At 35.9% G+C, this 13,463-nt stretch overlaps 2 protein-coding genes across 2 annotated transcripts; both read right to left on the bottom strand.

Moving 5' to 3' along the window:
* Positions 1–46: 46 nt before the first annotated feature.
* On the bottom strand, positions 47–3,168 carry hbegfb (heparin-binding EGF-like growth factor b). Its single transcript, XM_067422935.1, has 6 exons — positions 2,747–3,168; positions 2,212–2,418; positions 1,699–1,885; positions 1,208–1,363; positions 1,024–1,112; positions 47–855 (listed from the first exon to the last, which is right to left on the bottom strand). Exons 1-5 carry the CDS (start codon positions 2,787–2,789, stop codon positions 1,040–1,042), a joined length of 666 nt encoding a protein of 221 aa, XP_067279036.1. The 5' UTR covers positions 2,790–3,168; the 3' UTR covers positions 47–855; positions 1,024–1,039.
* Positions 3,169–3,926: 758 nt separating this feature from the next.
* hnrnph1l (heterogeneous nuclear ribonucleoprotein H1, like) lies at positions 3,927–12,459 on the bottom strand. The gene is made up of 11 exons (XM_067422932.1): positions 12,309–12,459; positions 11,731–11,841; positions 11,491–11,646; positions 8,949–9,092; positions 8,393–8,531; positions 5,546–5,727; positions 5,354–5,463; positions 5,119–5,254; positions 4,937–5,020; positions 4,615–4,713; positions 3,927–4,524 (listed from the first exon to the last, which is right to left on the bottom strand). Exons 1-11 carry the CDS (start codon positions 12,370–12,372, stop codon positions 4,436–4,438), a joined length of 1,314 nt encoding a protein of 437 aa, XP_067279033.1. The 5' UTR covers positions 12,373–12,459; the 3' UTR covers positions 3,927–4,435.
* Between the last annotated feature and the right edge of the window lie 1,004 nt (positions 12,460–13,463).

Genomic DNA, 13,463 nt, shown 5'->3' with positions numbered 1-13,463 from the left:
GTTTAAAGTTAACAACAATTGTTTATTAAAGTCAAACAGTAATATCATTGTTATCATTGCTTGAAATTAGTATTGTTATTTTTTTACACAGTACTTCAAAAATGCTTTGATAAACATAGTCAATTGTTTTCACTTAATTTAAGCTACACTTTCTCAGTAATACACATAAAGGACTTACAAAGCCCTGCCTCTGACAATCCTCCACAGTACGTCATTGATTTGATTGAAATATTAGAGCACCGTAATAGTGTTTATTTCACAGTTTAGCTATATTATTGAAACCTTATTGGAGGGTCTTCTATATGTGATTGTAAAGTCTGTGATGCCACTTCAGTCCTATTAGAACATTATTTGATTGTGTCTATCAATAATAAATATCTATATAATAAAAACACATTTAAAAAAACAGTGCATTCAGTACACAAAATTGTTACATATCAAAATAAATAACCAACACATTATAAATAAATAAATCACAAGTGCTCTGTGGTGTTTCCGACAGTACTATAGATTCAGACTGATGGGATTAACCAGAAACACTTATTTATGAAATAAATAAGCAATGAACAAAAAGTTGCAATACATTCAGCTGGTTCAGTCCTCTATGTATGTTCTCCATCTCCAGGTGGAGAATTCGGTGAGAAGGACATTGTATGTACAGAAGCAGTGTTCAAAACATCCTTCATGCCAGTGTAGACAGCCACCTTAACTACAGGACATCTGGGCGTAGGATCCATTTAAAAGGAGAGCAAGGATTTTTTGATTATAACCACTGGGAATAATGTAAAAATGATGCTCTGCTCCTCAGCCATAACGCTATATATCCATGGATCACATGTCTTGAATTTCTTCATCCTGTAAAACAATAATAATATTAATTAAAAATCTATACAAAAGTATATATATGTATGTGTGTAAATGCCCATTTCTGTTTGTGTGTGTGTTTATATATACATACAACTGTATAGTGTGTATGTATGTATGTGTATATATATATATAAGCATTCATTGAGAACTATTTACCTTTCTTTTTTTTTAACTATTGTATTGACATTGCCTCAAGTTTGACCTTTTCTTCACTTTCTACATCGGCATCATCTTTTTTGTGGTGCCTGTAAGAACAACATGCAGAATATCTAAGAAAGCTTGTAAAACATTAACAGTTTAATGATTAAGAATAATCTAATGCTGATTCACAGTAACATACCTTAGTCCCAGCAGAATAGCGATGACCGCCAGACACATGAGGGACAGAACCACTGCTATGACAGCTAGAGCTGTGGTCCGACTGTAACGCTGTTGCTCATTAACTACTGGTAGGGTGAATAAATGACATCTCTCCCCTGAGTAACCTGATTCACATCTGTAAGAAAGATCATTAAGAAGTTCAAAATCAGCTCAACTTCAGACAAGAGAATCAGGAGAGAGATCAATTCATTTAGATTCAATTCCTATTCTGTAAAACCAATAATTTTTCTCTAATTTTGTACTCTTCTGATCTACTGTTGAAACTGTATCATTGCCGACATTGTTTGCTTTTTATGATTAACTGCATGTCTTTTAATTGTTCCTCATTTGTAAGGCACTTTGGATAAAAGTGGATAAACGTAAATGTCAAGACCTGGCTAAACAACTATCAGGAGGAACAAAAATGCCATATTTTAAACAAAAGGTGGAAATGCACTGCATGAAACTCACACACAAGAATGAGTCTGCTCCCTCAGATGCTGACACACTCCATGAATGCAGAAATCTTTGTATTCCCCCAGGCAGGGGTTCTTCTTTCTCCCCTTGCCTTTTCCTTTGCCCCTCCTTTTCCCTTTTTTTGTCTTCTTCTCAGTAGTGGGCATCGCCGACGGATGTTTGGGCTTGGTGGAAAATGCCACTGTTAAGCAAGAAAGAGCAGTGATGTCAGTCTGTGATGATCCAATATCGTACAACAATTTCATACTTCCCATGGAAGCATACAACACTTAGTTCCATTTTAGTAATAAAATGTATCATATTTTATATCAATTGTGAATCTGATTTAACATAAATGGCCATCCTAGTATCATTCCAAAATCTACATTTTTAATGATTTATTTATTTTTGTTGAGTACTAAATGGTGTTTATTGAAATCCATAAGATATTGGTATCAGCATTTGGCATTAAAAAAATATTAGTTGGCCACTTCAAAAAATGCATTCAGTGAGAAGAAGCAACTCTACCTTTTGGCACGTCAAGGCCATAATCTCCAGAGAGATAATCATCCTCATAATAATCTTCATCTTCCTCATGCACATTTGTCCCATTGTGCAGCTGGTGGCCTGTTGTGTTTGTTTTCTCTAGGGTGGGAAAGAGGTCGACCACTGTTGTTCTGGGGTTGCCACTCTCATACCTGTCCATAGAGGCGCCACCGCACACCTTGAGTAACACTGGAACAGAACAAGGCACGTTAAATAACTAAAACACTTATTTTGTGTATCTTAGATAGAGTAAATATGTAGAAGATAAACACCATGGCAATAGTTAAATAAACCACTAAATAAATATAGAATAAAAACCGTGATGTCAAAAGTGGTTAGAATAACGTTAAAGCAAGAAATCATTATTTTAAAAGTAAAAAAGGTACTTGCAATCGTATAAGAACCCAGTGTAACCAAGTTCCACATATTGGGCAGATCCGCGTGCAAGTTCTAACTTTAAACAAGCACACTTTGATTTAAAAAAACAAACAAAAAAAACATAATTTTAAAGACTCACCGAGACAGTTGGAGAGAAAGATCACAAACCGCAAAGAATCCATATTCCTTATACTACAATCCAAGATATTGGAAGATCAGGAGTTGGTCTCACTGTACCTCCAGCACCGTCCGCGATCTGCACGCAAATGCGCGTGCTGGGGACTGTGTCAAAAGTCTCTTGTGCTACGAGATGAGAACAAGAGCGCGCGCCGGTGGTTATAAAGACCGACGACACACATTTCACTTTTATGAATCACTGGCCACACCTTTAAGACAAGTTTGATAATCTGGCCCGTCAATAATTTGAGAGGCCAGTAGTCAGTCACTGGTGCTTAGATATAATGTATCAATTTTTAGATGTTGAACAAGTTACTAGGTTAAAGCTGGTTGAACTAGTATTCAAACTGTAATTCTGTTGGAACGACGTAACGGACGTCCTTAAAAAAACTACACTTAAACTTGCACGACCAATATACCAGTTGAATGCTTCCGATATACCATTTGTAAAAGATTTGACCGATATGCTTTATAATGATATAATTATAGTTTTCCGTCTAATATTTGTAACTTTAAACCAGTTTTTTTTTTTTTTATGGGGGAAAATAATTAAAGGGATAGATCACCCAAAAAGGAAGATCGTTTCATTTACACACCCTTAAGTTGTTCCAAACCTTTATTATTTTCTTTTTTTCTGATGAAGAAAAAATATATTTTAATGAAAATGTTAATCAAACAATTAATTGACCCCATTAACTTCGATAGAATTCGCCCTCCCTAATGGTTAAATGGTTCTTAATGGTTAAAGAGATTCTTCAAAAAAAAAAAAAAAAAAAAAATCGCTCAGCAAAAAAAGGATGGAACAACTTAAGGTAAATAAATATCCCTTTAAATAATCTAAATTGAAATGACTACTATAAAATACATGCATTTCCTTAAAAACACAGAACTTGTTAAATGAATAAGTTTATTCAATTATTTTTATTATCAGCAGTGGAATCACTGGCACCATCTTGTGCCCAAAAATAATGTTAAAATGCACATTCAGATTAACACCTCTTTAGTCATGATTAAATTCTGTCCCCCAAAAAGCCTATACTTGTCAAAATCTGGTAACTTGGTGCATTTTTAATATACGGTTTATTGTTGATCATTTGTAAATATATTTTTTAAAACAAAATGTGCATGAAGCAGAGACAATACATGTGTGAATGTTTATTAACCATACATATGAGAAGTCAAAGACAGACCAAAAGAGGGAATTGCGACATTGGCAATAACGAAAAGTAAAATATGCGCATTGTAAAGTAGCTGGACAAGAAAAGAAAAACATTTTCCAGTATATTTAAAAATCATTTTCAAACAAAGTTCTTCCCGCATTATAAAAAGTGGAGTTGCAGCACCTCATGCCATGTGAGGCCGGTGTTCTACAGTCTCTGAAGTGAACCACACGCCTGGAGGATATTTACAAGCATTTACTAATGAGACTCGTGGACTATTGCCACAGTTGGAGCTCAACGACAGAACCTTCAACTCAGGAATTGCAGGAAATATAATACTGATTCCAACGTTGAGGTTCAGAGTGCAGGTGGGCAAATTAATCGGATTCTTCCCATAGTCATCATCAAAAGGAACAAAAAAAACAAAACAAAAAGATAGCCTCAGCAGAATCGAGACAACCCGACACTAAAATATTTTCCTTTAGGTGCATCTACATGCCCCAGCCTCCTCCCATGCCATTCATGCTGACTGAGCCACGGCTGCTGCCATAATAACTGTTGTTCATTCCACCCTGGCTATCTGTTGAGGTACAGGAATATACGTGAGAACCAGAAAAGTTTGCAAAATGAGAAAATATACATCAAACAAAGGTACAACGTTAAAACGCACTGTAGTCATTGTAGCCTCCCATGCTAGACTGGTTGCTGTACCCTCCAGTGTAGCCTCCACCCATCTGCTGCCCTCCATGACCATAAGAAGACTGGTTTCCTAGAAACAACAAATATTAAACTGTTATATTATAATACAAAGGTTATACAAATCTTAGAAGCACTGGTTTATCCTCAGCCTCAGGTCAGCTGCTTCACTGTTGTCTGCGCAACCATTAATAGATTAGATACAGAGAATAAGACATGACTGTTGAATGCTGGTCTATTATGATATTAATAAATCACAGCAACTTGCCATTCACAACTTTATATAAAAAGCTTACCCATTCCGCTCATCATCTGCCCCCCGTAGCCCCCATTACTGCCTCCTGCTGTTGAGTTTAAGAATAACTCAACATAACGGTGCTCTGAAAACAAGATTTTTAAACAAAGAAATTTACAATTTGAATATAAAATTCTCACATTTAATATCAATAACATTCTAGTCATGATACACCTAACTTACGCATGTTTGCTTTGTCCTTTGACATTGCAGCTACTGCATCTTCATGTGTCGCAAATTCCACATCAGCCTCACCGGTTACCCGGCCATCTGGACCAATCTCAATGTGCACACGCACCGGGTTCAGAGGAGAGAAAAACTGCAAAGAGAGGTTTTTTTTAACCAACCAATTATTATACATTTTCAAATTAATGTAGTTTTCATACAAGATAAAGAAAGTCAAAGGGTGGCAACTTACATTGTAGATGTCAGGTTCTGTTGCCCGGTAAGGGAGTCCCCTCATATGAACACAATGACCTGTGGTACTCTGAAAATTACCACCATCACCATAACGTCCATCTGATACTCCTTTTAAAAAAAACAAAAGTAAATTAAAAGGAAAATGGCTAAAGCAGAAAAATGTGGCATGTGCTAAAGAAGCTGGTCTCACCTCCACCGTATCCTCCACGGCGCACGCGATCAAAGGATCCCCCACGACTCATGCCATTGTAGCCCCGGCCTCCTCCGCTGGGTCGGTCGTAAGGCCCAGGTCTCTGCATGCCCATGCCTTTACGCGGGGGCTCATAATGTGTCCGCACTTCAGCTCGGCTGCTCTTAAAGATCTCAATATACCTACAAATATATAGATAAGCATTAACACACCTGTTCAGAAGTAAATAGGACTGCAAAAAAAAGAAGAAGGAAAAATAAATAAAGTGGACCATCACCTGTTCTACATGTATAATATCCATGCATTTGAGAGCTCAAAGTATCCTTGATACGATCAAATTCACAGCCTTTTTCTTCACTTCAACATTTGTAAAAGAACATTGGAGCCTTATTTATATTCATAAAATTATACCCAGTACTGGTTATTAACTGATTACATGGTCAGATTTCAAAAATTAAATACTAATTAAATACATTTAATTGATTACATGATTACTTAATATTTACAAAACGGCAGCCAATTCATTGTTTCTCACTAATTATTTTTCCATTAAAATGTTCCTTTCTAAACCTGCATATTGCTTGTACAGTCAAACCAAAATGTATTCACATCTTCAACATTCTCACTATCAGTTTATTCGCTATAGTTTAGAAAATTATAATAAAATATCACAAGAACTCAGTGTTAACCTGTCAGAACAAATTAATCTTGATAATGTCAGATAACTTTGATGATGGTATGTAATGGATTTTAATCAACCAATCAGCTGTTAAACTTGAGTTTCTTGAGATCACATTTAGATAATACCAATTTAGATTAACCAAATACTTCATTTTGTTGATCCTGTGGTGTAAAGATTGCATTTGCAATTAAAGAAAAAACACATCAGGTCAAAGTGTCTGAATAATTTTGGTCCTAAATTATCATCAGCTTTACTGGTAGATCCACTGTATGAAGAATTTTTGGGTATAATTTTGGTTTGATTGTATACGTTTTGCACGAGTCAGGCCATACAGCATTAATCTTTTTGTTTGATTTACATTTTGATGGTTTAATTAACTTTTTCAACTTAGTTCCTTCTAAATCTCGAGTTTAGAAAAGATGTAATGTTTAATATGCTTTGTAAATTGATATCACTATGGTACAAGATTATCCTATTCAAATCAGTGTAATATAAAAACAGAAGACAGAAACAATTAAATAATAGTTAACGGAGACTTCATTTTACCTAACAATTCCAAGCGTAGGGCTGCACGATGTATCATTTTAGCATCGATATGGTGACGCAATATCACGATTGGTCACATAGCAGGATGTGAGATGTCAAGTATAGGGATCTTATGATCTGTATGAACCAGGCACCACAGTTTGTAGCACATGTGATTCTCGGATTAATTGCGAAGTTTAACCATAAGAGTGAAATTTTATCACATGCACATTTTAGGTCCTGTCAGTTTAAACATTTAAGCAATTTTAAACTATATGAGAACAAGGAGAGTAGCGTAGACCACATGCGGACAGCAAATTCAGTTTTCACATCTATTAGTGCTTTAAAGGACACATAAGGAAAAATGTCATCTTTGTGAGTATTCCTATAAACACAGTCACTTATGGCTTGCGCGTTAGTTCATCAGATCTGTGTATTCAGTCTTAAAGTGACAGAAACCTAATATTACTGCTGCTGTCCGTGTCATTAATGTTAATCAAACAAAATACAAAGAGAAAATAAGTTTTGTAGCTTTGACAAAGATGAATAATATTTGAAGATGAAGACTATGCAGTGTTATTTTACATTTGATTATTCAATTTCTGTACCGGAATACTGTTAGACTTACCTGAAAAACAAAGCCCTGTTTATTTCATTTGTATCTTTCTTCTATTGGATTTCTCTCTGCTTGTAGTTTGTTTATTGTTTTCTATGCAGATTCACTCCCCTACAAAATCATCCCAATCATTCTAGAATGATTCATTCTTTCCAAACAGAGCCATTCAAGTCATATGGGGAAATTGTTTTCATATAGCAATTTAACTGTTAAAAAAAATATATATATATAAATATAATTTTTTTCCAATATCGTGCAGCCCTATCAAAGTTTATATCTTAATTATCATATTTTAGTCTAGATAAAGTCAGATTTTTTGGATACAAGTCCCAATTCTGAGAAAAAAAAGATGAATTAATATCAATTAATTTTGTATGTAATCTGGTGGTAGCAAGCTTCAATAGATTAATGAGTTCGGTCAAAAATTATCTAAAAGTAAACAAAAAGGAGTGAATTATTTTACCTAAAATGTGTAATGTAATGAATTGGATTACATTATTAACTACAATTTTCATGTAATCTATATTCAGTAATGGATTACAGTTTGTAAGTAATCTACCCTGCACCAATAATAATACTTCTCTATATGCCAAAAATGGCCGAATCAAAGTTTTTAAATTAAATGACGTTAAATTTTGCTGTGCTGTTCATGCATTAAACTCCTCAGTATGACAGTAAATAGAGACCCATTACTGGATTCAGTCTAAAATGGTATTCAAACTGGCTGCTGCAAGGTACACATTTGTATGCTTAAGAACTAGAAAATCCCATGATGCATGCTACTCTCTAAATATGCATTCAGCCTTTTTGAATCCAGACGTTCAACATTGATGACTGCTCACAAATAAAGTAAATTGGACTGCAAAAAAACAAAAACAAAAAAAAGAGTAGGAATCCATCAAGGCCCTTGGAGCCCTCTGGTAAGGACGTTTGCATGTCCATGTTGCATACCACTTTGAATGTTTACTGTATTAGGTGTTTACCACATGAAAAAAAGCTTAACCATCCAACCATCCATCCCCACCTGTGCCCTATTCTTTCCTTGTGTTTCTTTAGAGCCTTTTCAGCTATATCCTGTGAAGCAAACTGCACGAAGGCCTCCCCCGTACTCCTCCCCTGGAAGTCCACCGGCAATGTTATCCCATTTGGCACGATTTCCAACCCTTCAACCCAAGGACAGATAACCCCAACGGGGACATATTAAATAAATCCACATACCCATGTACAAGTTGCTTTGTTCTTTTCTTGAATGAAAATAAAAAAACAAAAAGGTATATTGCAATGAATCCTACTGGGAGAGTTTCACCACTTGGGAACATGGCCTAGAGGGCAAACGTTCCACTAACTTGGCTTAGACTTGAAGAAAAAAGTGGCCATCCCAAGAGTTGGTAGCTAAAAAGGTAATATCCCTAATTAGCAGAATAATTTGGAACAACAATGCTGGATTAACTAACAAATTAATGTGCCAAATTATTCTAGCAACCATGGGAATGGTCACATTCACCTCAATGAGGACTACGCTTGGCCATTACTTCTCCCGATGACTATGTGAAGGGCTGCAGGAAAGAGTTTGAATATACCTGAGAAAAACTGCACAATCTCTTCCTTGCTACAGCCGAAAGGAAGGCCGCGCAATCTGACCAGTCCGTCTCCCTCAGTTTCTGGACAGTTCGGACCAGTGTGCTTCATAACCCAGTCCATTTCCACATTGTTTGACTTGAAGACTTAGAAAGAAAAAAAGAAAAGAAAAAAAAAGCATAAAGATGACAATTGAAAACTACCGTAAAAAAAGTCTGGGGTCGGCTAGTAAAAAAAAAAAAAAATGTTTTTAAAAGGTTTGACAGAGGCGGCTGCATTTCTTTGATCAACAATATATTAAAAACAGTACTATTGTGAAACATTACATTTGAAAAGAACTACTATTTTAATAAAAAAAATATCTTATTTCTGTGATAGCCAAGCTGAATTTATCATCATCACTCTATTCTTAAATGTCACATTATCCTTTAGAAATCATTATTAATGCTGATTTGTTTAAGAACAATTTCTTATCAACGTTGAAAACAGTTGCGCTGCTTAATGTTTTTGTGGAAACCGATTTTTCTCTCCAAGATTATTGAATAAGTTAAGAACAACATTTAATTTCTTCTACAGACTAGAGATGCACCAGTAATTTATCAGACGATGCAGATAATATTAGCTGTTTTATTTAGCTAACTAACATAGCTAATATTAACTTTTCTATGGTTGAAACTCCGAAGACACTATTACATTAGGCATGACATTTCAGTAAGTTGTACTGTATTTTTCCTTTGGATGTTCAAGTGTGTTTTTTTTGTGCTCTTACTTGTGTTAAAGTGGAATACTCATGCTTGGTGCTGGAACTTGAACTAAGGCACCTCAGTGATCCATCACGTCACATTTAAGAGTATCATGACACCAGTTACTGTTTGAATTTCTTGATAAGAATTTGAAAGTTAAGAGTTTGTTTCTTATCGGACGTAAAGCACAAACTCTTTGTGATTAATTGATACTAGTTGAGCTAAAAATAATGTTTTGTCTAGAGAAAATCCCGACTTAGAAACCGTGGCTTGAACTGCCAGTTCATAGGGTCAAATTGAGACTTGAGGTTTGAAAAAGTTTTAAAATTGAGGTTAACATTGCTATAAATTTAAACTCTTAATGCATTAAGGGTAGGCTTGCACTGAGGCTTCGCCTTCTTTCTTTTCTGGTTCATTTCTTTTGCTCAGTCCATCCAGGTTAGACATCTGAGTGAAACCATGAACACATTGACCGGAGAAAATGCTTAATAGTAGTGCAATCCAGTAAAGCAGCTTGATTTGAAGTGATCTATTGTGTGTGTGTGTGTGTATGTGTGTATATATATATATATATATATATATATATATATATATATATATATATATATATATATATATATATATATATTTGGAGGTCTACTTATCAATCAGATCGAAAGTAACTAGTAACTAAGTACTTGAGTAGTTTTCATCGAATACTCTTTTTACTCTTACTCAAGTAACTATTACGATTGTTACTTTTACTTGAGTAAATATTTCTGTTGCGTCCCAATTCGCCTACTTATACTATGTCCTAAAATTATTTACTCTTTTTGTGAAGAAAAGGTATATACTTTTGAGCGTGTAGCAGAAAAGTATGCAAGCTTCGGGACATACTACTTATGCCATCTTTAACGGACTCTGTCGCTTAGTTACGTGCATCCCGTCACCGTTTATCTGCCCTGTCAATCATCGTCAGATTCATCATAGTTCAAATCCTCCACATTCAGTTTAATCTCCTACCGTATCAGAGAAATGTAGCTGTTGATCTGCCCTGTGTGGGTCTTTGTGGGTCAGAGACTCTCCTCATGTGTTTGCAGTTTAAATATAATGATGCATTTAAAAGTTAATCGGCAAACAAGTCATTAAAAAAGTTCACAATGCTGCTGCAGGTAAAATATAATGTGGACAACACTGAATAAATATATTTTTGTCAGGTGAAATATTGATAGTTGGTCACTCAAACACCTTTATCTAAACTTCTCTAGTTAACCGTCGAACTTGCACATCCATCATGTTTGTAGTTTTTTAACGCTTTTTATCCGCGTTTGTAGTTCTAGTCGAATCCTCGTCCAACTCGCAATGGGTTGTGGGCAATATCAGCCGTTAAGAGTGCTCATCGATCCATACATAATTTGGACCGGAAATAGTAAACCATCCGGGAATCTTTGGAATACTCTTTTCAACATACTACGATTTGGGACATACTTATTCTATTTTCGAATACTATTTAGGATGGATAGTATGCGAATTGGGACGCAAGGTTTGTTTTACTCCTAAGAGAAGACCAAATAGAACTTGCCGTGAGTATATTGGGGCCTAAATTCAACACAAGAGACATTTTCTTCTCACAGTATCAGTCTGATGTATTTGCCACCCTACTTGATTGACAGGATATAATCATCCTTGACCATCTGCTTTTTTTAAAGTGAAAATGTCCAATTGTTAACGGCAGATATACGTCGCTGCATTCCTAGTACAGACCCAAACTCTTGAACAATAGCTTACATAAAACTCTACAGACTTCTATAGAAATTCATACCTTCTACATATCGATGTCCCATTGACTCCCTGTCTTTTTTGACTGCCATTTTCAGGTCTTCTTCTGAGTCCAGCTCCACAAATGCTTCTCCACTCGGTCTGCCTTCTCGTGTGTATGTGAAATGAATGGCTGTTCCATTGTTGGCAATTTTGCAGCCTGAATAATAATAATAATTCAAACGTGTTAAATTAAGCAATAATAAGAGTACAATGATGATCAGTAAAGACTTCACATTCTTACCTGAAAAAAACCTGGAAACTTCTTCAACAGAGCACGACCAAGGTAAACCTCTAACACGGACGACAAATCCTTCATCATCAGCCATGATAACACAATGAATCTGCTTTCGAGCTGAAGAAAAACAGAGATTAGTAAACAATGGCAAGAAAAACGTTCACTGCGCAAGGATTACTGATGAAAAAACAGGCAGAAAACACTCAAGTCAAATAAGTGAGACGCAACCGGAACACACGGACTTTTTATGGCCTTTACTACGTTACAGTGGTCCACACCACATTCAAGCTTCAGTGGGAAGCTGGCTCGGGAACTGCTTTGAATATGTTACATCTTTAAGCTGACTGAACACTAGTGTTCACTACGGAACAAAACCAGCTTCTACCGACTCTTTTATGAAGGCGCATTGGAACAGATAAACGGCTAGCACCGAAACAAAGAGCGCACGCAGGCCTCCAAAGGCCTGCAGCTTCACGTCAAACACTCCTTTAAAGCGAACACGAATTCAGCCTGTAAATCAACTGTTAAACCGTGCATTTGTGAACAAGTTTTTTTTTTTTGAAAACAAATAATGGAAATAATACCTTGGTATAATTGATATTTTCTCCGCGCGGCGTGGTCACGTTTAAACGTTTCTCCGATTCTCATTCAGCGCAGGTTCATGACAACTTCCGGTGAGTGTCCACGCCCGCCCACTTCCGCATTCACAACAACGTGTATGGTTACTTTAAAACTGGAATTTATTTAGCTTAAATATTATTTTTGTTGGGTTATTACTGTGTATATGTCAATATTATTGGTCGTAATGACTGTATTCGATATGTTAATATGGGCCGAGAGGTTCACACTTTGCTACTTTGTACCACATGGCACCTAAAACAGTTTAAGCACATTTTTAAGCAAAGCAAGATGTAATGCAAAATCTATCTGCAACTAGTTTCATGATTATAATTGTTTATATTGTACATTATTATTAAACATAAAAACTCATTGCTTTTTTATTTTAAAAACGTTTGATGTAAATTATGTTAAATTGTGTTGTATAATCAGACGCTTGTCTCATAGATGGAGCATTTATATATATTGTATATTTATTACATGTCAAGGCGAAGACACTGACATTGAGAGAGATGAAAACAGTGGAGGATGCGGGCATCGATCCCGCTACCTCTCGCTTGCGCCTACTGCTTTCCACCGGTTGAGCCAAAGTAAGCCCAAAGTAAGCCCACCTGAGCCAATCGCGTTTCTTCCTGGGGCTTACTTTTGACCAATCGCGTTTCCTCTTGTGGCTTACTTTTGACCAATTGCGTTTCGTTCCTGTGGCTAACTTTTGACCAATCGCGTTTCGTTCCTGTGGCTTACTTTTGACTAATCGCGTTTCGCTCCCGTGGCTTACTTTTGACCAATCGCGTTTCTCTCCTCTGGCTACTTTTGACCAATAGCCGTCGTCCGTTATTATCGTCATCTTTGTTACAGGTAAGACTATGATATATCGCTCTGTTTTATTTTAATATAATTTGTTTATATTCAGTGTGTATTTTTAGAAAATGAAACGTGTCAATGTAGTTAGATAGCATGTACAGCACAGGTTTTCCTCAGTACCTGTCAACCTGTTAACTTACTTTTTCCCATGATAAATAACGTAACTGAGCAAAACATATTGCTAATGTTCAGATAAGTTAAAATCATCGGCCGTTAAGCTATATTGATGTCAACAGTGATGTGTGTATTGTGTGTGA

This window comes from Pseudorasbora parva, chromosome 18, assembly GCF_024679245.1.
Source record: "Pseudorasbora parva isolate DD20220531a chromosome 18, ASM2467924v1, whole genome shotgun sequence".
In the NCBI taxonomy this organism is placed as follows: Eukaryota; Metazoa; Chordata; class Actinopteri; order Cypriniformes; family Gobionidae; genus Pseudorasbora; species Pseudorasbora parva.
Note: the sequence above shows the minus strand (reverse complement) of the source record. Positions and strands in the feature narration are given on the sequence as shown.

Excerpts from the sequence above, each read along its gene's own strand:
- hbegfb (XM_067422935.1), bottom strand. The coding sequence starts at position 2,789 with ATGGATTCTTTGCGGTTTGTGATCTTTCTCTCCAACTGTCTCG. Across the intron at positions 2,419-2,746 it reads CTTTCTCTCCAACTGTCTCG|TGTTACTCAAGGTGTGCGGT; the intron begins GTGAGTCTTTAA and ends GTTCTGTTCCAG. Across the intron at positions 1,113-1,207 it reads GCTATTCTGCTGGGACTAAG|GCACCACAAAAAAGATGATG; the intron begins GTATGTTACTGT and ends TTGTTCTTACAG.
- hnrnph1l (XM_067422932.1), bottom strand. The coding sequence starts at position 12,372 with ATGAGAATCGGAGAAACGTTTAAACGTGACCACGCCGCGCGGAGAAAA. Across the intron at positions 5,464-5,545 it reads CCGTGGAGGATACGGTGGAG|GAGTATCAGATGGACGTTAT; the intron begins GTGAGACCAGCT and ends TTTTTTTAAAAG. Across the intron at positions 5,255-5,353 it reads CAGAACCTGACATCTACAAT|TTTTTCTCTCCTCTGAACCC; the intron begins GTAAGTTGCCAC and ends CTCTCTTTGCAG.